The sequence below is a fragment of the Sturnira hondurensis genome, unplaced genomic scaffold, assembly GCF_014824575.4.
Source record: "Sturnira hondurensis isolate 20B ecotype Veracruz unplaced genomic scaffold, ASM1482457v3 Scaffold0018728, whole genome shotgun sequence".
NCBI lineage: Eukaryota > Metazoa > Chordata > Mammalia > Chiroptera > Phyllostomidae > Sturnira > Sturnira hondurensis.
This window is the reverse complement of record NW_028091359.1, coordinates 6159636-6187054: the sequence shown is the minus strand read 5'-3', so window position 1 is coordinate 6187054 and position 27419 is coordinate 6159636. Positions and strand designations below refer to the sequence as shown.

Genomic DNA, 27419 nt, shown 5'->3' with positions numbered 1-27419 from the left:
TTTACAGTAAACCACGTGTCTCGTAAAACTGAGCCTCCAGCTTAAGTCCAGTAAACCATTGTTTGAGCCTGCTCCTGGAGGTGCAAAGAGGAAAGCACCAGGAGTTTGGCCGAGAAGGGAAGGAAATGGACATGGAAAAGTGATCTGTCCAGAAGCCCAAAAAAAGGGAAAGGGAGAATGAGGGGTTGAAGAGAGGGGTCTCCTCTTCACACGATGGCTATTAAAAGTCTGTGTGCCTTTTAACACAGGTGCGGAGGCCTGCATTGAGGGGATCTGCGGTGGGCCCAGCTGCACCTCTTCTGCTAAAAGCTGCGTGTGTGGAGAGTTCCGCTGTTCGGGAGTCAAGAATGCCCTGGCCGGTCAGACTTGGTGTTGGGGGCCTCCCAGCAGGGCTGCTGTCAGACGTGGGCGTCCAGAGGAGTATAAAGCTGTTTGTAATTCTGTGATAAAAAACAGCCCCCTTGGTCTGTCCCTCCCTCTGGCTGACTGTTGGGGGTTTGTGGGTGACTTTGCTGCCTTTTCATGCACCCTCTGTGTTCTCAGCCTAGTGCTGACCCCTGCCATCCCACATGCACTGAACTTGACCATGCCTCTGCCCCCCGGTTTCTACCAGAGTTCTGCACCCATTCTGCATGCTGGTTCTGAGTATTGTGCACGCGCCATCTGGAGAGGGATATACAGATACATACACATATGTACATATACACTCATACCTATATGTACATACTATATGCGACTATTGCAACATGCAATATTTGAGGCACTAAAAATAACTTATCTGAAATTCAAATTTAACTGAGTGCCTTTATTTTAGGACAGTCAGAGACAGGCCTACCTCCTGAGCTCCTCCCCTCATTGGGACCCCCTCCAAATGCAGACATGAGTCCCCAGGAATGCGCTCAGCCAGCGGGAGCCTCCTCTTCCCACCAACTCCCGGTTACTACAGACCTGGCTCTGAACAGTGACTCTGTGACTCGATGCCCAGAGAGCTGTGGGGGACTCTGCCGGGGCTCCTGCCACGTGGCCCATCTCATCCATAGTCTCTTTCTCCATACCCCCTCTTTGGGTCCTGAGCAGAGAAAGTGAATTTGGAGGGAACAGCGTGTCAGGCACAGCAACCTGCAGGAAACTGCTCACACCCTGAGATTTATATTTTCCTGTGCAATTTGGCTTTTCCCCAGCTAAGAACTAGAAAAGCAGTTGTCAAAGGGGATGACAAGTGGCTCCCCTGAAACTTTCTCCTTCATCAAAGGCCCCCAGTAGTACAGAAACTGCGCATCAAAAGAGAGAGACGGGAAGCCCTAGCTGGTGCGGCTCGGCTGGCTGGAGCGTTGTCTGGTAGACCGAAATGTCTTCAGTTTGATCCTCGGTTGGGGCACGTACGAGAAGGCAAACAATCAATGTGTCTCTCTCACATCAATTTTTTTCTCTCTCTCTCCCTCCCCCTTCCTCTCTCTTTAAAGCAATGGGAAAAAAAATGTCCTCAGGTGAAGATAAAAAAATTTTTTTAAAGATGGGGGGAAGTGGTACAGCAGTTTCTCAAAAAGAAAATGAAACATAGAGCTACCATGTGATCCAGAAAATTTCTCTTCTGAGTGTGTACCCCAGAGATTTGGGAATGGGGACTCGAGGAGGTATTTGTCCCCCCATGTTCAGATGAGATCGGGCGCGTTCAGGGTGGTATGGCCATAGACCACCCATGTTCATAGCAGCGTTACTCACAATAGCCAAAAGGAGGAAGGAGCCCCAGTGTCCATGGACAGATGAGCAGGTAAATGAATGTAATCTATCATATAACGGAATGTTATTCAGCCTTAAAGAGAAGGTAAGCCCTGGTCAAGTGGCTTGGTTGGTTGGAGCATCATCCCTTACACCAAAAGGTTTGGGGTTCAATCCCCAGTCAGGGTGCATATAGGAGGCACTGATGTATCTCTCTTTCTCACCCTCTCTAAAACCAATAAAAAACATGTTTTTGGATGAAGATTTTTTTAAAGGTAATTCTGACATGTGCCACAACATGGATGAACCTTGAGGACATTGTGCTAAGTGAAATGAGCCCGTCACAGAAGGACAGACACCATGTGACCCCACTCACATGAGGTCCCTGGGGCGATTGGACTCATAGAAACAGAAAACAGAAAACAGAGGTTGCCAGAGGCTGGGGTGAGGGGCAACTGGGGAGTTTAGTGCTTCACGAGCACAGAGTTCCAGCTTGGGGGCAGGTGAGAACGTTCTGGAGACAGGTGCTGGGGACGGCTGCACAGCAATGTGGACGTACTCAACGCCACAGAACCATGCACTCACAACGGTTAAGTGGACCGGAAGTAAGGTTAGTTGAGATAATCTGACACAGGAAGCACATGACTTCTGAGTAAGACGGAAGGAAGGTGCCTGAATGAACACGTCAGAACCACGCTCCACGGCACCGGAGGCAGCATCGCAGCCCGCCTTCACCTGTCAAGGTGGCCGGACCCCTGCCCGCCCCCTCCTTCCCCATCTCTGTCACTCCATTCAGCAAGTGACAGGTAAGGTCCCATTGCTCACCTTCCTCCTGGCAGAGTGGGAAGAATTTGGGATGGAGTGTCAAGGCCTGAGTTTCAATGCCGTGCCCTCTCTGGGCCTCAGTCCCCCCCCCCCCTAAGCACAGTTGGGGGTGGGAGGGAGCTGGAAATCCCAGAGTTCCTTCTGACTGGGAGTTTGGCTGTTCCCAGTTCCCAGCTTGAGCAGCTCCTGTCTGCTCTCTCTGAGTGCGCGGGCCTTGCTTTTGTGGTGGTTTCCTGTGTTTGTTCTCCGCTTCCTCGCCTGCTCTGTTACTGAGGTGACAGATACAGAAGCGTGGGGCTGCCATTCTGTCCAGGGCCCACGTGCTTAGAACCTAGGCCATCTGAGCGGGGCTGTGCCTGTGAGCCGGGCTAGAGCTGATGCATAGGGAAGGGACAGTCCCCTCCCTCTGGGGCTCGCACCTGGGGTTCATGTTGAATCTCACTCAGTGCAGTTCTCCCTCCTCAGCTAGATGGGGACTTCCCACATGTTCCCATGGAGCTTCCTCTTCTTTGTAGATATGTAGGAATTTCTCTGTTCCCTGTGTAGCACCTGATATGCACACGTGTGGCATACATGTACTTTACAGACAGCATGAGAATATGGACAGCCCTGAACCCACCACTCAACACAAGGACGATTCCTAGATCTTGCATCTACCTGTGTGTTTTACTTCCCATCCAGATGTAACCACCCTCCTGAATTCGGGAGTTATCGTTCTCTTGATATTTTGTGCTTTATCACAAATGCAGGTCTAGTTGTGTGTGTGTGTGTGTGAAGCAGTTACATAACATTTCCTGTGTGCTAGGCATGCTTTAAATACTTAAAAATATTAACTTGCCCTGACTGGTGTGGCTCAGTGGGTTAAGGGTCATCCCGCAAACCAAAATGTGGCTGGTTCGATTCCGGTCAGGGCGCACGCCTGGGTTGCAGGCCAGGTCCATGGCCGGGGGTGTGACAGAGGAAACCAACCCATGTCTCGCTCTCTCTCCCTTTCTCCCACCCTTCCTCTTGCTCTGAAAAATATATAAAATCTTTAATTAGAACCATTAAAATGTTAACTCCCTGTGTTTAATCCATACAACAACCCCGTGAGGAAGGTAGGATTATTAATCCCATTTTACAGAAGCAGACACTGATAAGTGACTTGATCGAAGTCACACAGACAGCAGAGGCCAGCGTGGGACTTGTCTCCTGGTTCTTAGTGCAAAAGCTTCTCTGGGGCATGTATCTGGGAGTGGAATTGTGGGTGACGGGGAACGAGAATATTCACCCTTACAAGGTGATACCTGGTGATTTCCCGGAGGACTCATACACCCTCTCACCAGCAATTATAAGTGTTGCCATTGCCCTACAACCCTCCAGCATTTGGGTCTCGTTAGATTCTTAACTTTTGCCTATCCGGTAGGTCCCAAATGGTATCCACTGCGGTTTTAATTTAGAATTTTCTGGCTACCACTGAGTTAAAAGTTCTTTTTTATTTGTTTATGCTTGTTTCCTTTTCTCTGAAATGCTCATATGTATCTTTAATGTAATCAAAGTTGACAGATGTTTAGTTTATGATTAGCGTTTTGGGGATCTTGCTTAAGAAGTCCTTCCCTGCTCAGAAAACATAAAAATATTCTACTACATAGCCTTATAAAAGTTTTTAACGTGTTCTTTCACAAGTCCGGCATCTACATGGAACTGATTTCTACATGTGATGTAAAGTAGGAATATGTTTCCCTCCATTTTTCTCCGTGTAGTTTTATACAGGGTTTTGCTGGGCTCTTTGTGTCCTTATGGTTAATTTGTCTACATCTACACTAACACTGTGTTCTATACTAAGTCTTAATATCTAAGAGAGCATATCCCCTTCCCTTAATGTTGTTTAGGGATATTTTGGTCCTTTTGCTCTTCCATGTAAGTTTTAAGAATCAGCTTTCAATTTTCATGCAAAATTGAGGTTAACTGCAATTGCTCTGCAGCTGTACATTAGTCAGGGGAGGATTGATATCTTTATGGTATTGAATCGGCCATTCAGTTACATGGGCTCTCTCTCTCTCCATTTACATAGATTGTATTTAATGTCTTTCAATGAGGTTTCATGACTTGTTACTGTAGGTCATATACATGTTTTGCCAGATTATTCCTATTTTTCCTGGTAGAAATGATTTTTCAGATTGTGTATTTTCTCTTCTTAAATCTGTTCATGTAAGTCATTAGTCTGGGCTCCTTCAAAAGCAGAGCCTGGAGCAAGGATGAAGGTTCAGGTAGGTTACTTGAGACGTGATTCTGGGGAGCAGGGAGGTTGAAACAGGGAAACAGGGGAAGAGGGAAAAGCCAGTTAAAGGTGTGTGATTGATGCTACTGTAGGCCGAGGGAGCTCAGTTCTGCTGGGACGTCTTACAAACCTAGAGGCTGCCGCCCACAATTGTCCGTGGGAAAGCAGGAAGCTGTAGCACGCCTCCGGCTCCTGCCCCTCCCGCGTGTGGGGTTACAAATTACGGGACTTCATTTTCCCGCATGATAAGTGGCTCCCTCAGCACACTGAAGAGGCAAAAAGCAAAAAGAAACACGGTGTGAACTTGAGGTGGGACATTGGCAACGTAAGGTGAGTCTAAGCTCGCATGGCATTGTCCTTCTGGTTAATTTGTCTACATCTACACTAACGCTGTGTTCTATACTAAGTCTTAATATCTAAGAGAGCAAATCCCCTTCCCTTAATGTTGTTTAGGGATATTTTGGTCCTTTTGCTCTTCCATGTAAGTTTTAAGAATCAGCTTTCAATTTTCATGCAAAATTGAGGTTAACTGCAATTGCTCTGCAGCTGTACATTAGTCAGGGGAGGATTGATATCTTTATGGTATTGAATCGGCCATTCAGTTACATGGGCTCTCTCTCCATTTACATAGATTGTATTTAATGTCTTTCAATGAGGTTTCATGACTTGTTACTGTAGGTCATATACATGTTTTGCCAGATTATTCCTATTTTTCCTGGTAGAAATGATTTTTCAGATTGTGTATTTTCTCTTCTTAAATCTGTTCATGTAAGTCATTAGTCTGGGCTCCTTCAAAAGCAGAGCCTGGAGCAAGGATGAAGGTTCAGGTAGGTTACTTGAGACGTGATTCTGGGGAGCAGGGAGGTTGAAACAGGGAAACAGGGGAAGAGGGAAAAGCCAGTTAAAGGTGTGTGATTGATGCTACTGTAGACCGAGGGAGCTCAGTTCTGCTGGGACGTCTTAACAAACCTAGAAGCTGCCGCCCACAATTGTCCGTGGGAAAGCAGGAAGCTGTAGCATGCCTCCGGCTCCTGCCCCTCCCGCGTGTGGGGTTACAAATTACGGGACTTCATTTTCCCACATGATAAGTGGCTCCCTCAGCACACTGAAGAGGCAAAAAGCAAAAAGAAACTCGGTGTGAACTTGAGGTGGGACATTGGCAACGTAAGGTGAGTCTAAGCTCGCATGGCATTGTCCGCTGTGACCGCAGCTGGTGTCAGAAGAAGGCAGAAGTGATGTGACGTAGAACACCCAAGTTTGCTCTTACCGACGGAGTAAACGCCGTGTGGACGTGTTTTTCTATCATTAAACCAGCTTTGCGTACCAGAGACAAGCTGCGCTTGGATGTGCTATCTCTTATGTTTACGCATTGCTAGATTTGGGTTGCTAGTATTTTTTCTAATCCTTGCATCTATATTTTTGAGTGAGATTGGCTTCTAATTTTTCTTTCTCATTCTGTACTTGCCTCATTTTCATGTGAAGGTCATACTGGCCTCACAGAGTCAGAGAGTGTTCCCGATTTTCCCATTTTCAGAAAGAGGTTGTATAAAATTAGAATTATCTCTATTTAAACTTCTATAAAACTATCTGGAGCAGGGATTTTCTTTGTGGGAAGTTTTAAAATTAACTGATTCAACTTTTTAATGGTTATAGAATCATTTGGGCTTTTAATTTCTTCTTAAATCAAGTTTCGTTATACTTTTCTAATATTCGGTCTACTTTGCTTCATATTTCTTGGCATAAATTATGTATAGTCCTTTTTTATCTGTAATTGTGGTAAAATACACATAACCCAAGATGTTCCATCTTAACTGTGCATTTGTCTGCTTCGTTAATCCCAGCCGAGAGATATGTATTTAAAATGTCTTGCTATGATAGTGGTTTTATCTCTGTAGTTTTTTCGAGATAGATCCTTACAAGCTTAGAACCATTAAAACTTCCTGGTGAATTGACCTTTAATTTAGGTATTCTATTTCGAATAAATATTTTTGTCCTAAAAGTCCTCTTTGTCTGAGAGCAATAGTTGCTTGTGGTAAGTGCAAACGGTTGTTTTGCGGCCACTCTCTGGCATTTTCTTATACAAAACAGAAACTGTACCCGTGAAACAATTCTTCACTTCCCCTCCCCTCTCCCCAACAACAACACCCAGCGACTTCTGGCCTACTTTCCCTCCCTGTGAGTTTGTAAGGTCTTCTTTTTAAATGTTCCTATTTCCATTCCTAAGAACATTCACTGGTGCTTTCTTTTGTTTCTGAATAGATTTTACCAGAGACGTGCCCATTCTATCTGTTTTTTTCAAGGACTCACTTTTGGCTTTCTCGGTCCTGTCTCTTTTATTTTCCATATTGTTGATTTCTGCTCATTAGTACTCTCTTTGAGTTCACTTTCGGGTTTGCTTTGTTCTGTTTGCTTTGGTTTGTTCTCTTCGTTCCCTTTTGTGTTTCCTTTGTTTTTCTTTCCTGACTTCTTGACTCTGCTTACTTACATTGGACGCTTGTTTCAGACTCATTTCTAATACAGGCATTTACGGCTAGAATCTTCCCTCCAAGTATCACACTTGATGCATCCCATACATTTCAATACATTGTTTCTTCATGACCATTCAGTTCAATAGATTTTAAAGTAGGTTATTTCTATTTTTTCTTTGAACCATGGGTTGCTTAGAGCCTATTTTTATATTACCAAATATATAGAATTTTAAGACTATTTTTTAAAAAACTTGTGTTTTCTAATTTATAGGTACATATCAAGCTTTTAAACTGTGTGTTTTGGCTCTTCTATTCATTTCCTGATTTTTTTTATCTGCTTCATTATTCATCGTTGAAGGAAGTGTCCTAAGATTTCTTGCTATGATGGTGTTTTTTTCTCTTTATGGTTTTTATTTCTTTTTTTTAAAGCTAGATGCCTACAAGTTTAGAACTACTGTAATTTCCTGGTGAACTGACCTTTTCACTTAGGCACGTACGCTATTCCAAATGGGTGTTTTTAGCTCACAAATCCTCTAAGTCCAGTATCAGTAGCGCTTTCTGGGCTTTCTTCCGGTCAGTGTTTGCCTGGCAGGTCTTTCTTCCACCCTTTGACCTTTGCCCCTTGCATACTCATGGGTTGGGTGTGTCTCATAAACAACACAGAACTGAGTTTGGGGTTTTAATATTTTTTAAATTTAAACTGAGACGAACAATTAAGACTGATTGAGTCCATGACTTTCACTAAACGCTGCTAACAAAACATTGAGTTGAAAAGCCTGCTTCTCAGCATCAATCAATCTATAGCTGGCAGGATCCCTAACCCAGGATCCCTAACCTATCCCTTCACTACTTCTGAAGATCCTCTTCTGAAGTAGTGTTTGAACTACAAGGAAACTTAAACGTTTGTAATAGACTTATTTTTTTAGAGCAGTTTTAGGGGAAGGTACAGAGAGGGGAAGGTACAGAGATTTCTCATATATTCCACCCCCGCATTTATACAGCCTCCCCATTGTCAACATCCCCCAGCAGAGCGGTACATTTGTTACTTTCTGTGAACCTACACTGGCACATCATTGTCACCCAAAGTCCAGAGTTTACATCAGGGTTCACTCTTGGTGTTGTACATTCTATGGGTTTGGACAAACGTATCATGACATGTACCCACCATTCGAGTAGCAAACAGAATAGTTTCACTCCCCCCAAAATCCTGTTCCACCTATTTATCCCTCTCCCCCCGCCCCAACCCCTGGCAACGCTGATAAGCCAGCCACCCCCTGGTCATCCCCAAGTCTTCATCTCCGCTCTCTCGCCTGCTGGCTGGCTGAGACGCAAGCACGTTATTAACTCACCTGAGCCGCTGTTCTCATATGCGCCATCAGAATGGCTCTCTGTTTTTGTTGTTTGGTGTGATAATTAAATAAAATGATGCATTAAAACCTTTAGCTTAGTGCCTAGCAAAGAATAGATGACAGCTAAATGTTAGTTCCCTTTTTCCTTCCTCATTCTCTTAGTAACCTGAAGCCATGTTTTGCAGAGAAGAGGTACAGAAAAGGACTCTGGTGATGGTGTACGTCACCAGAAATCTAATCACGGGGAGGAGAGGGAAAAAGAAGGGGGGGAGCTTCCAGCTGCCACCTCCCAAACTCTTTTCCAACTTGGAAAATCCCTCCCTCCATGCTCTCTCTCAGAAGCATTACAATCCACACACATCCATTTTCTCAGTCCAGTTCCTTAACCTGCATCTGATAAATACCCAGATGCGCTCTCTGTCCTCGAAGTGGAAGTAGACGATTGAGCGCCAGGTGGTGTGTACAAGACAAGCAGGTGGCTGGGGCGTCAGAGAGAATGGGGGGCCAGGTCATGCTTGTTTGCTAATCACATCGAATCCTGGGATTCCCAAGGGAACCAGCCTGAACCACAGGATTTGTCAGGACCACAGGCCTAAACTCTGTTCCTCTCCTGCTGTGGCTGATGTGTGCCTATGAGGCTTCGTCTTTTGCATGAAATGCAGACACCACAGTCACTGATTAACACGAGGCAAGGGCAAAAAATCATGGCACAACCTCTGTCTTTTACTGCAGCTAAAATTTTTATCTTTATTGTGATCATTAACAAACATCTTTTTTTTTTGAAGTTTACATGTGTCCCACTTTTTCAATGCTTTTATCCTCATTTAATTTTTTGATTGGTTGAAGGTTGTCTGTTTTGATACCATCTTAATCCCCTCTCGTGGTTTATGGCTTGTGAACTCTCTCTCTCCTAATTTTCCTTGAAATTTTACCATGCTTGTACCACTTCCAGTGCACCCTCCTTTCTATACCACACAGGAATCTAGAATGTAATCCCCTCACATATTATTGCCCAGTATTTTAGCTTTGCACTTTTAAGAACTTCTCGAATAAACATTGCAGACAGTGATTGCCAGGAGTTACATACTCAATTGCCATTTTACTTCTTTATCCTTCCTTTTTGCATAGAAAAGTGTCCTATGGCCATTTGGAACACTGCCTGACACCTGTCTTTAAAGGTCCTTTAGGGTGGGCACCTTGGGAATAAGCTCGATCAATCTCTGTTTATCAGTATCCTTATCTCACCTTGGTCCTGAAACCAGAAGAGCCGGCGTTCATGCTGCCTGTCACCTCCCAGACCCAATGAGCAGAGACAATTGAATCTTTATGGGTGCTTTATTCAGATGGCTGTCGATCTGAGAAGACGGTGGGTTTGTACCCTAACGGTCTGTCTTCCCTTTCCTTTCAAACCATCCTTTTTTTTCTTTATTGTTGTTCAAGTGCAGTTGTCCCCATTTTCCTACCATCACTTTCCCTGCCCCACTCACCCCCACCTCCCACCCTCAATCCTACCCACCTTTGACTTTGTCCCTGTGTCCTCTATACATGTTCCTTAATGACCCTTCCCCTTCTTTTCCCTAGTATCCCCCTACTCCCTCCCCTCTGGTCAGTGTGTTCTTTATTTCAATATCTCTGGTTTATTTTGCTTGCTTGTTTGTTTTTTTAATTAGGTTCTACTTATAGGTGAGGTCATATGGTATTTGTCTTTCACCACCTGGCTTATTTCACTTAGCGTAATGCTCTCCAGTTCTATCCATGGTATTGCGAAGGTAGGAGCTCCTTTTTTCCTGCTGCATAGTATTCCGTTGAGTACATGTACCACCGTTTTTTGATCTACTCATTAACTGATGGGCACATAGGTTGCTTCCAGCACTTGGCTATTGTAAATTGTGCTGCTGTGAGTATTGGGGTGCATAGGTTCTTTTGAACTGGTGAAACTCTCAGATGTTACACACAGCAATATTTTTACCATTATGTCCCCTAGAGTAAGGACATAAAGGAAAGAATAAGCAAATGAGACTTCATCAAAATAAAAATCTTCTGCACAGCTAAAGAAAACATTGGCAAAATAAAAAGGGGACCAGTTGTATGGGAAAATATATTTGCCAATGATACCTTGGACAAGGGTTTGATCTTTAAAATATATAAAGAACTCACACGGCTCCACTCCGGGAAGACAAAAAACCCAATTGAAAAATGGGCAAAGGACCTGAACAGACACTTCTCCAAGGAAGACATACAGAGGGCCCAGAGGCATATGAAAAGATGCTTAGCATTACTAGCCGTCAGAGAGATGCAAATTAAAACCACAATGAGATACCACTTCACACTGGTCAGAATGGCCATCATAAACAAAGCAACAAACCACAAGTGTTGGAGAGGTTGAGGAGAAGAAGGAACCCTAGTGCACTGTTGGTGGGATTGTAGACTGGTGCAGCCACTGTGGAAAACAGTATGGAATGTCCTCAGAAAACTAAAAATGGAATCAAGCCAGCCTCTTTTTTAAGGGGGCAAAAGTGTAGGTAAGGGGTCTGGAATTCAAGGGAAGAAAGTGTAGGTAAGGGATTTGGAATTCAGAAAAGAGGTGAATCAGATAAACGCTGCAAGTCTGGCAATTTTCCCAACATCCTTTCATCCACTGACCAGTCATTTTCTTCATCTGTGCCCTGTGTCCTGGGTCCTGGGTGAGTTTCTTCACCTGTGTCCTGGGCAGCAGATTCTCTCCCTGGAGCACAATAGCTCGGATGCCACCTTGACTGCTTATGGTCTCTTCTGGGGCACAAAGGTCAATGGCTTGTGCTCTCCAGGAGTCAGGGGAAGCCGTACCTGCAGTTCCTGAAACAATAGCTTCTCACACGCATTAACTACTAGGCTTATTAACTTTTATCTGAGACTAAAATTTTCTGACTCCTGAGTTTCCCCACTGGTCCTGGAAAGATGGTTTTGCCAGGAACACAGTTCTAGTCTGAAAATTGTTTTCCTTGAACAGGAATATGAGCGACAGAAGTCCCCTGATTAAGACCCAGTCAGCCCCTATGGAGGAGATGAGTTCACTTCCTAAACTGAGGCTCCAACATGCTCTCCCTTCCAGTTCTCGGGTATCTTCCAGAACCCACGACCCCCCATGGTGCCCAGCTACTGCTTTCCTGTACACGTAGCTCGGTTCTAAGTCATCTGGCTTCTGGACCCATTAAAGGACAAACAGTGCTTCTGTGTATTTGAGACTCTGGTTAAAGGAGTTAAGACTCAGAAAATGGAGTGTGTGGATTGTAACATTCCTGACAGAGAGCAGGAAGGGAGGGATTTTCCAAGGAGGAATGAGAGTCTGGGAGGCGGTAGCTGGAAGTTCTTCTCCTTCCTCTCCCCTCCACAGCCCTGCTTTTGTCCGTTCCGCTGAGGAACTCGGGGCCCTAAAGAATAAGCCAGGGAGTGTATGAGGGTGAAACAGTGGTCTGGGGAGGAAGACCTGAGTTTCTTCTCTCCTCCACACGAAGGTCAGTTTCCTCCATCTCCCTGCAACTCCTTAACGTCAGGAAGCTTTGCTCGTTCTCTTTTGTTTGGAAGTGCTGACCATGGCATCCTAGGACCTGACCGTCACCCCCAAATCCTCTTCACTGTCTCCCAGAAGGCCTCTGGCCTTATGCAAGTAGACACCTCCTCCCCCATGTCACCTTCCCTTCCCGTCCCAAAAGCTCTGTGAGGCCGAACACACCTTGGAGTTACGCCCCTGCACAATGCCCTGCACTAGCCCTGACCTCCCTGGGCAGGTTTGAAGGGCAAGAGCCGCCCACCGATGTCCAGTCTAAAAAGCTCTTTCGTTTCTGCAACACAGAACCATCACCAGCCAGAAACCCAGCCCTGCGCTGTCTGCCGTCCACCCCGCCACACCCCCAGCCAGTGCGTTACCTGTGACCGTTGCGGTTCACCTTCCATCCACCACTGAGCCGTCTTTCTGTCGGCTTCTTCACTCACAGGTAGGTGAGCACAGGCAGCTGGCGGCCCATGAGCACCTGCTGTTAGGACCAGAAAGGGGAGGGCTTGTTCCTGCCAGCTCTGCTCCAGAAAGTCTCAGGAAAAACCCAGTCCCCGCCTAACGCCTAACACCCGACCTCGGAGACCCAGGACCCTCAGTTGTCTGCTTCTGCTGTCAGCCCAGCTGTAGCTGGGGGACAGCTGAGGCACCAGCAGAAGGAGAAAGATATGCTGAGTGGGCCCAGAATCAAGGCTGCAGGGCTTGTTGACCAAGACTACTGTCTTTCATTCATTTGCTAATCCACCCACCCATCCATCTACCAACTGAACAGTAATTAGGTGCCCACTGTGTGCCAGTGGATGTCATTTTCTGCTGGAGGTAGCAGTGCACGTGATCCAGCTTCCACCCTCTTGGGTGGACAGGTCAGTGGGAACGCAGGGGACGCAGGGGAGACTGACATGTAAGCTCTTGGACCACAGTCCACATGTCTCACAATGCCACATTCACGTGCCTGGCTGGCCCAGGGGCATGGGAGAGAGATCAAAAGAGGAGTTGGTGGGGAGAGCAGGCCTGGTGGGCTCAGGGCAGGACCTGTGGGCCGAAGAAGCCTCACTAAGGCCCGCAGGTATGGATTCGGGCTGGCCCAGCTGCAAGTGTGGCCGGGTTCACAGGCACTGTTCCTTCTAGAAACTCCGGATGTGAACCAACCTGCCCTTCCCAAAGCTCTCATGGCAAAGAAGGCCCCAGCAATTTCTGTGGCCTTCTGTTGTCTTGCATTTCCCTCCCAAGGTTCTGCTGGGCATCAAGCACCTAGGAATCCTTCTCTTGCCCCTGCTCTTGGTGGGTTTCAGTGGTCTCCAGGCTGCCTCTCACTCATTATGTTCACTCACTCTCTCCTAAGTGTGTGACTTTGGGCAAACCACTTAAATTGCCCCGTGACTCAGTCTCCCTACTCATAAGATGGGGACACAACAGCACCTACCTCGTAGAGTTGGGAGATTTAATTAGTTAATACTCATAGAGTGCTTGTGACCTGTAGTCAGTAAATGTTCACTGTTGCATTATTGTTATTATTTTTGTAGCTATTGTTTATTATTATTATTATTATTACTGTTGTTATTACTGTTCAGGCCCAGTGGAGGCCACAGAGTTGCCACACAGCAGGGCCCACTGCCTGGCCCCCCAGGGCTGCTGCTCAGCCTCCCGCTTGGATTGGAAGTGCGTCTCCTGCAGCCACAGGTGGGCTCAGACCCCTGCGCTGGGGTTTGGTTCCACTCTCCCCTCTGTGTCATTCCGAGGCCCAGCGGCCTGTCCCAGGCTTCCTGGGTCCCCACTGACAAGGGCAGCACTTGATGACTGCACTGTGGTGACAGCCTTTGGCCTCCACAGCCCAGAGAAGGCCGGGACCTCACCCCACCCTCCCAAGCCAGCAATGAGGTTTGGGCTGAGCCCTGAAAAGGCTGGGGCTTCCCATTGGAAATGCCACAGGTGGGTGCTTCCTAGGCCAGCCGGTCCCAGGGCCTCCTGGCCAGAACTGGGGCAACCGAAGGCTGGGTGTGTCAGAAGCAAAAGCCTCCTGGCTAGACCCACCCCCACGAACAGAACCCCCCTCTCACCAGCTCTCTGCTTGTGAGGATCCCTGCAACCGGTGACAAAGCCTCCTAGAAGCACACACTTCAACTTGCCAGGCTTTAAACCCTCACACCAAGGCTCCCTGCCTGCGGGGTGACCCCACAAGCCCGGTTCGAAAATGGGAAGCTGAGGATTTGGGCTACAGCCAGCCTGACCCCTGTTACCTCTGTCTGTGGCGACTATCGTGGGAACATTTCCCAAAGCTCTGGGCCTCAGTGGCCCTGTATCAGCTGAGTCACCGATAGGGTGACAAGGAAAGCTGAGCAGGTGTGTTCAGGTTTAAGTCAACTTGGGCTCCACTGTTAGCTAGAGCTCCTCCAATTCCCACCCACGTTTCCCGAGAAAATCCCAGCTCTTTATCTGCTTTGTTATGGTGACTCTATGTCCCGGACAGGTCCTGACTTCAGATATTTTCTTTCCAGAGGGAATCCCAGCAATGTGTTGTGAGATTCGGGGTTCCCCAGATCTGGGGCATGTAGTCATTCCTGTCTCCTGCGTCCACACAGTGTGCCAGAATCCTGTGTGCGTGCATGTCACTCACACGCATGCACATGCTTGTCCATGCATGGGCACTCTTCAGCACCCTGACCCCACCGGAGCATGGCCGAGAGTCAGGTTATGCCCCTGCTTATCGGCAGCATCCAGCTTCCTCTGCCTGGGTTCCTACAAGCCCGGATCCGGGGCCCGCCTTCTACATGGCTTCCCCAGGGCCACTCAGATAATAAGAGGAAATGCAGTCACCCACTGACAAAAGGCTGGAGGTGTAAGCGCTTCAACGTTAGGCCACCACTCCTTAGTCTGCGTCCTCTATCTCTGCAGTCTACCGGCCGTTCTCCGCGTTGAGATGTCTCCTTCTGGCTGCTGGGGCCTGCCCGTGGCCCTTCTGGCCCTGCTCTTCTGCCCAGGTGAGCCAGTGCCTGGGGTTCCTGGCTTGGCACGTGCTGGGCCAGAGGGTGGGCTGCCTGCTCTGCTGGCTTTAGGTTGGGGGTGGTGCTGACCCTGAAGTCTCTGCGGTTTTGAACACAGTGGTTGGCCACAGTGGGTACCGGATCCTGTGGCAACCTGGTTTCTGTACGACCCAGGCATCAGGCGGGCGTCTTGGCCTTCCGGATACCAGGTGGAACAACCCTATGGCGTCACGGCGTGTGGATGTGGCAGGTCATGGAGGCTATATGGTGGGCTGGGGAGAGGCTTAAGGAGATGAAGGGAGCTGGGATTTGAGAGAAGGTAAGGGTATGCTTCAGCTGATCTTCAGATGTGGCCTAGGGGACAAAGAGGGCAGTACAGGGCCTCACCTTCTGGCTATCCTCAGAGCGAAAGTAAAACTCCTTCTAGTGGGTCAAGGGCACTGAGAGGGACACTGCCGCCATGTGCCCAGCACTCTGTTTTGGATACCCTGCCAGGTGCTTTTAAGGGGCTATCTCATTGAACTCTCCTTTGGGAAAGGATTTACTAGCCCATTTTACAGATGAAGAAACTGAGGTTCAGAGGGGGAAAGCACCTTGCCTAAGGTCACATAGCTGGTGCATGGTGAACTCAAGATTCAAATCCAGCTCTGCCTTCCTGCAAAGCCCCTCTCTTGCCACTTCATTGTACAGCAAGATCTGTACCATGGGGGCATGTGGGCATGGCTCAAGCACAGGACACAGGCTGGGCCTGCTTGGTCAGACCGAGGACCTTCCTGGTGGCTGCTGAGGGAGACGTGAGTGCTGAAGACTCGACCTTCACACATCAGATACTTCTTGAGTCTGTCACACACAGGGCATTGTGCTAAGTACAGTGATAAATAGGGGCCTGCCTTCTAGAAGCTCTAGAACAGCTAAGGGAGAGCCAACATGGATGTGAATCACCAGTGCAGTGAGTCACAGGCCAGGTGGTTCCATCTCCTTGGTGTCTTCCTCTTCCCCTGTCTTTGCCCTCACTGAGCTCCAACACCCTGGACACCTAACTATTCCACCAACTCACCAAGCACACCCCTGACCCAGGGCATTGAGCTGACAGTCACCTCTCCCCGGAGCCCTCTGCCCCCAGTATCTGCAGGGCTCATTCCCACCCCCTTCATCTCTTTGCTCAAATGTCGTTACCTCAGTGATGCCTGTGCTAAAATGGCCATGCCCCTACCCCGCCACTTTGTTTCATTTCTCAGGCACCTGTCACTACCCCATGGGCTGGATAGTTGTTTATTATCATCTGTTTCCTTCACTAGAATGTGAGTCTCTGCAGAGGCAGGGTTTGGTCTGCTTCGTTCACTCCTGCAGAGCCTAGAACAGTACCTGGCACATAGCAGGTGTTCGAACAGTATTTGAGGAAGAAGGGAAGAAGGGAGAGGTCGAACCCTGGGCCACAGAAACTCAGGAGGCAGAGTCCACCTCCTTCTCAGAGAGGCCTTCACGGGGGAGGGCACATTTGGGCTGGGCCTTCAAGGTCGAATAGGATCTCTCTCCACAGAGATAGAAGATGTGCATGAGATGCATGCACTTCTTCTGGAGATGATGGGCTGGAGGAGGGACAACCAACGTCAGGCTGCCTCCTCGGTCTAGACGCAAGGCCTGAACAATGGTCAAGGGTCAAGGAGCAGAAGGAGTCCCTTGATCAGACTGCCAGTGGTGGGCAGCTCCCCTGGGCAGAAGGACGGGGACATCTGCTGCCCGGTGTTTCTGGTCCTCCAGGGTCTGCTGAGGAGTTCGAAGTAAGGACGTGCACAGAGCAGCTGGTGGTGGAGCACGGAGGGTCCACGGTGATCAACTGCAGTACCACCTGTCCCACGCCTGATACCGGGGGTGTGGAGACCTCCCTAAATAAGACTTTGCTGAAGGAAGGAGCTCAGTGGAAACAGTACAAGGTGTTTGGCATCTCCCAGGACACGGCCGTGCTTTGCTACTTCACCTGCTCCCAGAAGCAGGTGTCAGCGCCCGTCAACATCAGTGTGTTTTGTGAGTGCTGCACACTCTCTCAGCAGGATCATTCCTCTCCAGGGCAGACCCTGTGTCTACCCAGTGTTCCTACTCCTGGCCACTCCCGTCACGGCCCCCACCTTCCTGGGCTCCTGAGGTGACAGAGCCAGATCCAGACCAGGAGCTCAGCGTCTGCTCACACCCTTCCCTGGCCTCCCTGAGCCTCCTGGCAGCCCCCGTTTTGGGACTTGCTCAGAGGAGGGCGGTCCAGGCAAGAGGCACATGGAGCTAAAAGCCCTCCCCTGGGCAGGACTCCCAGCCTCCTCCTGGCCCGTGGCAGCCCCTTCACCGGAGCACCCACCTCCCATGACGAGCAGGGGCAGCACTGTCAGGAGGGCTGTGCGCTCTCCAGTGTCCCCTTCAGCTCACCGAGTCACCAGGTGCTTTTATCTTCCCCTGAGGGTCCTTAGCAAAGAAGGGACCATCACACACACACACACACACACACACACCCCTGTGCATGAGCCTTGGAGACCTCCTGATAGGCCGGGATTCTCTCAACATCTTGGCACTAAGGGTATCACTTGGGTCCTCCCCCTTACTGACAGCAGTAGATCCAAAGAATAGAAAGATGTCCTAAATGCAACAGATCACCCGGGGTGATGGAGGCGAGGCATTCTGGTTCAAAGGGAAATCCAGGCGACACCGAGGGCTCTGTTTGATAAGTTTTCGAGGCAGCTGTGAACCTGACCCTGGAGAACTAAGGCAGGTCTGACTTCAGCCCCTACCTCTTAAGTGAGAACTTCACAGTTCACGGCCCAGTTCCCGTGGTCACTCCCTTCTAAGTCCCTGCACACAATTATCCAACTGTTTCATTTTTGAAATTAGTTTTTAATTTCTGGAGAGAAAGCAGGCAAACGCAAACATTTATATCTCTCTGGTTGACCACACAGTTTCTGGACCCTCTCTTTGTAAGACACCTGACCACCCCCGTCCTTGTCCATCTTCCGGAAGCCGTCGCATTTGTGGAACTACCACCCAGCCCACCCTTCGCCCAGAACTGCTTCCTTCTTCCCCTCTTTGCACTGCGAAGCAGGCCAGGCCCCAGCCGACATCCTCCCCCTCAAGTCCAGCCAGGGACCCGAGAACACAGTGCTGATGGGGGGTGACCATGGCCAGGTGGGCCCATTGGGACCACGCCCCCATCTAATCAGACCTCCCCTGGCCTTCCCTGCAGACCCTCCAAAGGTGGTGCTGATGACGGTGCAGCCCATTTGGGTGATTATGGGCGAATCCTTCATCATTGAGTGCAGGGTGCCTGATGTGGCACCCCTGGAGAAACTCACCCTCACCTTGCTCCGTGGCAACGAGTCCCTGCACCGGCAGACCTTCGAGGGGGCAACAGCCACCCCACAAGAAGCCATGACCACATACAACAGAACAGCCCACAGGGAGGATGAACACTACAACTTCTCGTGCCAGGCCGAGCTGGACCTGCAGTCTCGTGGTGGGAAAATCATTCGCACAACATCAGAGTCCCAGGGACTCAAGATCCATGGTGAGGGGAAGCCCCCAGGATAGAGGGAGGGAAGGACAGGGCGCTCACTTTAGGTCCCCGGGGAAATAAAAACCTTAGCCCACTCTTTGCCAGCTCAGAGGGGCAGGCACCCAAGGACCCCACACCCAGTGCTGAGGGTCCCTCTTAAGCTCCTTCCTCCCTGAAGTCCCCAGTGTGGAGGACCTCGAGTAGTTATTTGGCCATTAGTTAGCTGTGTGACCTTGACCAAGTCAACTTCCTTTCTCTGGCCATGGCTCCTCTCTACAAGGAAAAGTTTGACTTAACTGACCCCTAAGGTCTCCTAGAACTTCACTGTTCTGTGAGTCTTGATGACCAAGATGTTCCCTGTCTTCAGAGAGTTTGGTAGAAACTCCCTCAGCTCTGCCTAGGGAGGCGTTGATCTGGGCCACACCACTGTCCAGGCCATGGTAACCAGAGACCACATGCTGGTGCCAAGGGCTGATGTCGGGGGGAACATCTGCCCTCACAGTCTCACTGAGGCCTGGCTGGTGGCCTGGACCCCAGTTTACCTGTCCCCTCATTAGTGCACCAATTGCCGCTCATCTCTGTAACACAGGGTGGCAGCAGGATGGACGATGGGGTGGGTGGGTGATGGGTGGGCCTCCACTCCCCCTTGGCCCCTGGGCACCTAGGACCAGAGGACTTCTAGGATCACTGCCCCTTCTTCCCTAGAGCCCAAGCAGTCCAAGCAGATGCTCATCGTCATCGTGGCTGTGTCCGTGCTGCTGCTGTTGTTTGTGACATCCGTCCTGCTGTGCTTTATCTTCGGCCAGCAGTGGCACCAGAGGCGAAGAGGCAGTTACGGGGTGCAAGCAGCTTGGAGGAGGCTGAGACGGGCCTACCGCGCATAGTCTACCCATGGGGCACGGCCCCCGCCGTGATAGCCACTGGGACTCATTGTGGCTCCTCAGGGTTGTGGTCCAGCCCTGGCTGAAGGACAATGACAAGCCGCAGAGGACTCTGGGGACATTTCCTTTTCTAGTCTGAATAGAAACACCTGGACTTAACCTTGTGCCTCAGTGTCTCCTCCTGGGAGAATACTCAGCTGCCAGGGAGGTCACTCATGAGACCCAGACCTCTGTTCCCAGATATCTCCTCAGTTTCCCTCTCGCCCCTCCTTCATGGGGGCCTTCCCAGCCAGCCCAGGCCCTGGGGCACTCCCGTGCTGACCAGCCCCGGCACCTGATGGCCACCCTCACCGGGCCGGCTGGGAAACCTAACAAATTCCCTCTGAGGGAGCACTGGGGAGACGCACCCCAGGCTGGTGGGGCATAGATGCTGTGCCCCACGTGGCCCTCCAGGAATTCAGGCCATGCCCAGCTGGACCAGGACAGGGCCAACAGGAAGCTGGGGCGAGGGTGGGGGCCTCAGGGGAACTGGCACAGCCCCAGGGCCCTCCCAGTCAGGACTCCCACATCACCCTTGGCCTTCAGAGAGCTGTGGACACAAAAGCAGTCTTCTCTCCACCTGCTCCATTCTCACGCCAGACTGAGACCCTGCAGCCCTGGCCTTCCCAGAGAGGGGGTGGGAATGGAGGGGGGGGGTCTGGTTTCCAGCTGCCCCCAAGCCATAGAGCACAGTTGGTTTTCCTGTGGTCCCTGGGCCTGGAGTGGCGCTCCAATGGGCTCTTCCCCCAGAGAAGAGATCGGGCTGGTTCAGGATCTTAGTGGGATGGAGAGGACACTGACTCAGCCGGGAGGGGAGGCCTGGGTGGGGCTGAGGCTGAGAATGGCTGCCAGGCGTGGCTTCAAGCACTGGAGGGGCACTTGGGTACCCAGGGTTGCTGCAGCTGGTGTGGGTCCCTGGGCCAGTGTCTGTCTTCATGGCAGGCTCTCAGCATCATAGTAATCTGGGGGGCGGGGGAGAGGGCACCTTTATCTCGACTCCCTCTTGCCCCAGTGGACCCAAAGGAGGGAAGGGGAAGGGGACAGGCCAGTTGCCTGCCGCGGTGACACTAGAAGTCCCCCTCACAGGAACATGACCCTCCTGACCCATCCTTAGGTCTGGACCCCACTGCCCACCCACCCTGCCCCTACCTGAAGCCGGGGGCACATCCGCACCCACAGTCCCTGTGGCACTGGGGGGTGGGGGTGGGGGCACAGCTCTCCTAAGACGGGGATGAAAAAAAATACCCCCATCAGAAGCAGCCTCTGGGGTTTGGTCCACAAGGGTTTCTGCCCCACCCCCAGCCCCAAGACAGCTCTTCCAGCCCAGCCAAAGAAGGGCCCTGGCAGTGCCCAGTGAGCGCACTTACACCCCCTTTTTCATGGAGGCTGGAGAGAGCTGCTGAATCCCGGATGTGTCCTGCAGCGGAGGCTGAGGCCAGGGAGGGCAAAGGAAAGGCCCCAGAGCCGGGGCCAGCCAGGGCAGGTAGTGGTGATGGAGCACCAATGGGCCTTCCTCCGGGGCTTCCAGCACCTCCTCTTCCTCACCTTCCTCTTGTGGACCCTCCAGGTAGACCTGGGGATTGTGTGAGAGTGGAGGGGAGGTGGTGACACAGGCCTCCCCCGACTCCTCTGTTCCTCTAAGTCATTCTCCCGGGTACACACCCTCAAACAGCTATCTTTGATTGATCTTCACTCCCTGTACGCGAGGCCTTGGAGACATCTGTCCCTTATTTCACGGGTGGGGAAACTGAGGCTCAAAAGAGGTTGAGCAACTTGTCCTAGGTCACCAGCTAATAAAAGGCAGAGCAGGGGCTGGAAGGATCCAGGTGTGATGGATCCAGACCCAGAACTGGGGTGGAGGTCTAGCAAACTGCCCCGGCCTGTCCCAGGGCCCCTGCAGGGCTCTGCCAGCCTGGGTGGTGGACACAGCTCTCCCCTCATATCATCAAAATCCCACCTGGCTTTCAAGGGCTGGTTCTAAGGCCGATTGCTCCTCTAAGGAATGTTTCCTCATCCCCCCACCAGGTGAGTACACAGGCAGGGCAGCTCTCCTGTGGCAGCCCTTGTTGTTCTGTGTTCATGGTAATTTGTTTATTCATTCACTTGTTGTCGGTGGGGCCCCTAGTAAGTCCCAGGCACGAGGGAGGTCCAGGTACAACGGCACCTGCCTTCCTGGGCCTGCAGTCCAGTGAGGGACACATTGCAGGGACACCTCCTTGAAAACAAGACCTGAGTGGTCTTGATTTAGGGGCCCCACCCCCACCCCATGGAGGAGGTACAGGGCCTGGCATAATAGATGCCAAACAGACCTAGTCAGATAGGTACAGGCTGGCTTCCTGCTGGGTTTTTTTGTTTTTGTTTTTGTTTTTTGCCCGGTCTTTTCTCTCAAGGAGATGTCCCAGATGTATCCCCATGCCTGGACCTGCAGGTGGGCGGCCCCAGTGGCCCACCCCCAGCCTTCGCACCTGCGGGCCAGAGGCAGCTGGCCAGGGGTTCAGCGTGGCCGCCACCAGGCGACTCAGGAGCAGCTGGTTCATCTGTGCGTTCTGCAGCATCATCAGCTCCAGCAGGTCTAGGGGGCTAGGGTTCAGTGGGTGCACCAGGCCCCCCCTCCCCAGCCCTCTGGCCCGACCCCAGGGCCTTTTCCCAGACACCCAGCCCAGGACGCATAAGAGGGTGGTGAGGCAGCGCCAACACCCAACACCGGGGCATGTATGTGGGTAGAGGGAGGTACAGGAGGCGGGCGGGATCCCGGAATCTCACCTTCCTTCACGCGGCTAAGCTGCGGGGGCAATGGTGGGACTGTCCATGGGAGGGGCTGCAGGACGGGCACCCAGGTCTGGGGGGAGAGGGTGACTCAGGCAGGCTGAGTGGAGAAGGGATTGGGGGTCCGAAGACCTCCTCCGGCATGCCCCACCCAGCTGCCTCCCTCATTCTGCAGGGGCCTCGAACTCCTCTCCGTGTCCCTCTGGGCCTGCTCCCTCCCTGCCAGTCTCATCCTCTCTCACTGAGGTCGCTCTCCTGAACCCCCACCGCTCCCTCCAGAGTTGGTAACCCCCTCACCTCCCACCCCCCAGCGGGCACTGCTCCCCAACTCTGCCTCCACCCCAGGCCTCCTCGGTAAGGTTCTGCTCCCTGGCTCAGCTCTCACCATTGGGGCTGCACCCTGTGGTGGGTGAGCACCCCAGCTCCCTCCAGTCCCAGAGGCCATAGCTAGCTTCCCGGTGTCAGGGTTACCTTGGCGACAGGACGCCAAAGTCTCTTCCTGGTTAAGCGCAGGTCCCGCCCCACAGGCTCCAGCTGCCTGGGCCATTTGCCCAAAGTTGCTGCTTTGTGCTCTCCTCTCTCCATCTCCTAGGACATGGGGTCCCCAGGACCCCATGCCTAGGAAGCCCGTTTTTTTCTCCCCTGTCTACCTCCAACCGCCCCCGGCCCCACCCCCACCCCTGCACTAGGGCGAGGCATCCGTCCTATTCCTCTCTGTACACCCAACCCTTGTGCAGCCCCAGTACCGGCCCTGGGGGGGTGGGGGTGGGGGGCGGGGATCTGTGTTTGGTAAGTGAACACAGTGAGGGAGTGGTGGGGAAGCCGGCCCTTGACTCCTATAAAGAGGAGGTCCCAAAGGTCCCAAATTTGATTTCAGGTCCCAAAGCCCATTTGGCTAAGAAGGTGGGTTAAGCAGGACAGAAAATCCTGTAGGATGAGGCCAGGGGCGGCGGACTGGGGGTGAGGAGGGCGGAGTCAGAGGGCAGTCCTCCGCCGGAGGTTGGTTTCTAGAGCAGACTAAGGAAGGAAACACCAACCAAGTTCACAGAAAAGGCTGGGCCCTGGCCAGAAACAGGTGGCTGGCCCCTGACTCCCCACTACCCTGTCCTCACTATTCGCTCCCTGCTCCTGGGCCAAGGTGAGCCTCTATGCCGTACTCAGCGGAGGTGGAGAAGCCTGGGGGGGTCAGCAGCAATGCCCTATTAATGTCCTTCACCCTGGAAAAAGGACCAAAGCAAGCATTCTTTGGCAAGGAGTCATCAAGGTCTGCTTTGCCTCAGAGCAGGTGAGAGGAGAGATCTATTTCGGTAGCCGTGAACACCCTAAGACAGGCCCTGCGCAGCCGTCAAGGAAAACCAGGACAGGAAGCTGGGATTAGCACGCCCTTAACTGCCCTTCCCCCACTCTGCACTTCTGTTCGGCAACCCTTCCGGGCAGTCCTGGTGTCTAAAATCAGAAAGACCGTTTCCACCTCCCCGTCTGAGCCTTAGTCTGTGTCCAAGGGGAAGGAGCCTGTGGACAGTTGGTGGCTGTCGGAGCCCTGGTGGGTCTTAGGGCTTCGACAGCCACCAACACAGATGGGGCACTGTGATCACAGGGCCCCTGTGAGTGGGAGGACACAGGCCCATCTTTCCATCTGTCTCCACCCTCATCCAGGGAGAAAGACAAAACCAGCCCTTGAGCTCACTGTCATCCATCTTGCCCATGAAGTGCCTGTGTGTGCAAGGTGCCCTTCTGAGCACTGAGACACAGTCGTGCAGCCTCGCTGGCTCCCCGATGCACAGTCAGAGAGTGAAAACGCACCCCTGAAAAGAGAGCAAAAGTACAAGACTGTGCAAAGTCCCTCATGGATGAGACACACAGGAGGGATGAGGAGGAAGAGAGGACTGGGGCGGTGAGGGATGAGTTCCGAGGGAGGTGCAGGTCCTCGGGATGGGGGAGCGGTGTGGCAGGGACAGGGCGCCCAGGCCAGGGACACAGCCTGGGCAGAGGCGCCAGTGCAGGGACAGACAGGGCCTTCAATGATCCCACAGGTCCAACTTCGTGGCTGTGCTGGAGTTGCTGGGCAGAGAGAAGTTCCCGCAGCCGGGGGGCTCAGACTCAAAGGCCTAGGTATGGAATTTAGGGTTCACCGTGTGGGTGTGGGTAACAGAGAGCTCTTGGTGGGTTTGGAGCAGGGGAGAAATTGGGGGCGACGTGCACGCAGCCATGTTTTTGGAAGATTCGTCTGGTTCCTCACATCTTTGTTTATGTCAACCCGGATTAGAATGAATAAATGTCTGATTCGAAAGAACAAATGCATCTTCCCAATGGAACACTATCCAGTCATCGACAATTTTTCGACAATTATGATATAGAGTGAGTCTATTGATGTGGAATGATTGAGTTGAGCAAAACAATCAGTAAGCATAGTAAGATCTGATTTCAGTTTTTAAAATCACATGTATATATGTGCGTGTGCATGTGTGAACATACATATGTGCAGAGGGAGAGAGGGAAAGATACAGACACAGGGAGGGAGGCAGGAAGAGAGAGAAGCAACTATAGAGCTGTCCATCAGGGCCTACCCACACCCCCAGCCTCCCCCGGGGCCCCTGCGATTGGTTCCTGCACTGGCCTACAGTCTCCCGCCTGGGGGCATTTTCTGGCCACAGGGAGGCAGGCATCCCAGGAGCATTAAGGAGCAGGAGTTCATGTAAGCTGCCCAGCCTCCTGGGCTCCATGAAGAAGCGCCGAGCAGAGGGTCCGCCCCACAATCTCTCCGAGGTCCCTGTGGCCCTGTGCCTCAGTCATCCCGGTGAACAGCCATTCACGACCACATACTTTATTGGCTTTTCTCCTCTTCCTGTCACTCCTCCACTCCCCCTTGGTGCTTTCTGAGGTCTCCTTCCAAACAGGCTGCATGCTCCCAAATCCTGGGCTCCGCAGCTGTCTTTGGGGGGGGTCCAAACGAGGCCAGCAGCCTCCCCTCTCTCCCTGTCTGTCTCCAGGCTGCTGAAAACTCCTGGCAAAAGCCATTCTAGTAGTTCTAGAATACATTTGCATTGGGCGAAATGAAATACTGAAACACACATGGAAGAAACTTTGTTGAGGAGTCTAGTGGTCCGTGAATTAAACGGACATCCAACCGGAGGCAGGAGGGCCGCCGCCCTGGTCGCTCTCACAGGGGGCCCAGAGCAGGCGGGAGGTGACCGAGGGGCACAGGCAGGAAGAGGTGATCGGTTCACTACCGCTAATGGAAGATTGTGGTAATGAAACGTGTGTTTCATGAAACGTGTGTCTTAAAAGACAGGGGGCCCTGATAAAAACTCCCCGCTTCTACTCCACTGGCGTTCTTTCTCAAAGGAAATGGGATCATTTGCTATTTGAAGAAAGGAAAGGCCACACGCTGATCTGCCTGAACTATTTTGCTTGTAGAAGATCTCACATTATCCTGGCCGCAGGGGAGGTGAGTTTCTAGCTAGTTGCCCTGCCTGCTATTCTTTTCTTTGAGTCATTGACCACTCCGCCTATTTCCTTTCCACTTTTTTCATGCTTGCATCTTCGGGTTGTTTTTTTGGTTTGTTTATTTTGGGTGTTTTTGTTTTTAGTGCGCCCCGGGACAATGGTCGCCCACAGTCCTCGGAGTCGCCTTGGTAAAATCTAATTGTGGGACTAAGGTAAACATGGGAAAAGATTTCTAATCAAAAGTGCTCATCACAGTGTTGTTCTTAAGAGTTGAACATTGAACATTATCCAACGTCTATTAATAGGGGGGGTGTATACGCAAAATCAAGGGAACTTACTCAAAGGAAGAGTATGCAATCACTGAAGGCCAGGGAACTGGAAAAACAAGCTCCCTCCTTCCTTCCGAAGACAAGGCGAGAAAAAGCCGGAGGCAGGAGTGGCCTTCTAAAAATCTGAGTGGAAGTTTCACAGCTTCTTTTTGGCACAGATGCAGAAGCACCGGGCAGAGGGACAACCCAGCAGCGGGCCCTGTTCTTAGGCTCAGTCCCTACAAACTGGGAGGAGCTAGAATGTGAGGGTTGGAGGAAGGGAGTCAAATGCTGCTTTGCAGAACTATGTGACCACCTGGGCGTGGGTGAAGGAGTCTTGAAAACACAGCAGTGAAGAAATTCCCTTGTTTGTTTGTTTGTTTGTTTAGAGGCTCTGATGGTGCCGTTTCTGCAAACCATGGTCACCCTTGTGAGATGGGTGGGGGTCGGGGGGTGTCCAGCAGGTCCTGGTGGTACTTCTGGAGACTTACAAACACATAGGTCGCATCAGTAGGGACCCTTGGGATGAGACCCGATTTCCAGGTCCCACCCACTCCAATTGAGCTGTGGGGCAGTTTCAGAGCCGTCCTGTCCCTGGCGCAACCTTGGGGGAGCACCTTCAGAAGCTCCCAGAGAGTCACCCCAGCCAAGTGACTCAGGGAAGAATCTGACTGCTCAGGGTGGGGCCTGGGCGGGGGGGGGGGGTGGCAGGGTGTGGCAAGGTCAATCCCCCACGAGTCAGGGAGGGATTTCCCGGAACATGGTTCTGTTTTGTAGAATTATTTTGTTTGTGGGCTACTGAATCTTAATCCAAACTGGTTTAAGGCAAAAGGGTGTTTTTCTGGCTCCTGTGATAGGCAAGGAAAGGGCTGGAGCTTGTCTGTAGTGTAAGGGGCTCAGGAGTCAAAAGGTAGGTGCTTCAGGTCCCTTTCTCCTGTGTCTCTCCCTGCCTGTGTGGTGGTCTCACCCCCTCCTCCGTCAGACAGGTGGGAGGTCCGGCCAGGGACCCTCCGATGTTCCCCGGTGAGTCTAGACAAATTTAGAGGATTCTGAGGAGAGAGGAGTGACTTTCTTTAGTTTACATGTACATATAAATCCCCGGGAGGGCTAAGGCTGGCCCTTCTTCAGTTGCACGGCCAGCTTTTGGACACATGCCCCTCGCCGTGGCTGGGGCAGGGTGGCTGGCCTGCAGCCGGCGGCCCCACCAGAATCACACGTTTGGAGCAGGGGAGGAACTGTTCTCCAAAGGAAGGAAGAAAATTGCCAGGAGAAGGAGGTGTTCATCTCTCTCTAGCTGTGGGAAGTCATCTTT

The 27419-nt window shown here is 51.4% G+C and overlaps 2 protein-coding genes across 13 annotated transcripts; one reads left to right on the top strand and one right to left on the bottom strand.

Moving 5' to 3' along the window:
• The first annotated feature begins 404 nt into the window (after positions 1–404).
• On the top strand, positions 405–19638 carry ICAM2 (intercellular adhesion molecule 2). Of its 8 annotated transcripts, none has more exons than XM_037069739.1 (6): positions 2407–2525; positions 12454–12584; positions 15042–15131; positions 16896–17159; positions 18358–18678; positions 19372–19638. In XM_037069739.1, exons 3-6 carry the CDS (start codon positions 15071–15073, stop codon positions 19548–19550), a joined length of 825 nt encoding a protein of 274 aa, XP_036925634.1. In that variant the 5' UTR covers positions 2407–2525; positions 12454–12584; positions 15042–15070; the 3' UTR covers positions 19551–19638. The 8 variants fall into 8 exon arrangements, with proteins under 8 accessions (XP_036925632.1, XP_036925634.1, XP_036925635.1 ...); XM_037069740.1 differs by lacking the exon at positions 2407–2525 and adding an exon at positions 5029–5134; XM_037069741.1 differs by lacking the exon at positions 2407–2525 and adding an exon at positions 5873–5973.
• A 47-nt stretch (positions 19639–19685) lies between these two features.
• Positions 19686–23116, bottom strand: PRR29 (proline rich 29). 5 transcript variants are annotated; one of them, XM_037069731.1, is made up of 6 exons: positions 22738–22840; positions 22350–22425; positions 22052–22158; positions 20954–21159; positions 20736–20806; positions 19686–20548 (listed from the first exon to the last, which is right to left on the bottom strand). In XM_037069731.1, exons 1-6 carry the CDS (start codon positions 22795–22797, stop codon positions 20520–20522), a joined length of 549 nt encoding a protein of 182 aa, XP_036925626.1. In that variant the 5' UTR covers positions 22798–22840; the 3' UTR covers positions 19686–20519. The 5 variants fall into 5 exon arrangements, with proteins under 5 accessions (XP_036925626.1, XP_036925625.1, XP_036925627.1 ...); XM_037069730.1 differs by having other exon boundaries at positions 19686–20806; positions 22738–22919; XM_037069732.1 differs by lacking the exon at positions 20736–20806.
• Positions 23117–27419: the final 4303 nt, after the last annotated feature.

Excerpts from the sequence above, each read along its gene's own strand:
- ICAM2 (XM_037069737.1), top strand. The coding sequence starts at position 15,071 with ATGTCTCCTTCTGGCTGCTGGGGCCTGCCCGTGGCCCTTCTGGCCCTG. Across the intron at positions 15,132-16,895 it reads GGCCCTGCTCTTCTGCCCAG|GGTCTGCTGAGGAGTTCGAA; the intron begins GTGAGCCAGTGC and ends CTGGTCCTCCAG. Across the intron at positions 18,679-19,371 it reads CCAGGGACTCAAGATCCATG|AGCCCAAGCAGTCCAAGCAG; the intron begins GTGAGGGGAAGC and ends CTTCTTCCCTAG.
- PRR29 (XM_037069730.1), bottom strand. The coding sequence starts at position 22,899 with ATGGCCCAGGCAGCTGGAGCCTGTGGGGCGGGACCTGCGCTTAACCAG. Across the intron at positions 22,159-22,349 it reads GCTTAGCCGCGTGAAGGAAG|ACCTGCTGGAGCTGATGATG; the intron begins GTGAGATTCCGG and ends CTAGCCCCCTAG. Across the intron at positions 20,807-20,953 it reads GCCTCCATGAAAAAGGGGGT|GAGAGCTGTGCCCCCACCCC; the intron begins GTAAGTGCGCTC and ends TCCCCGTCTTAG.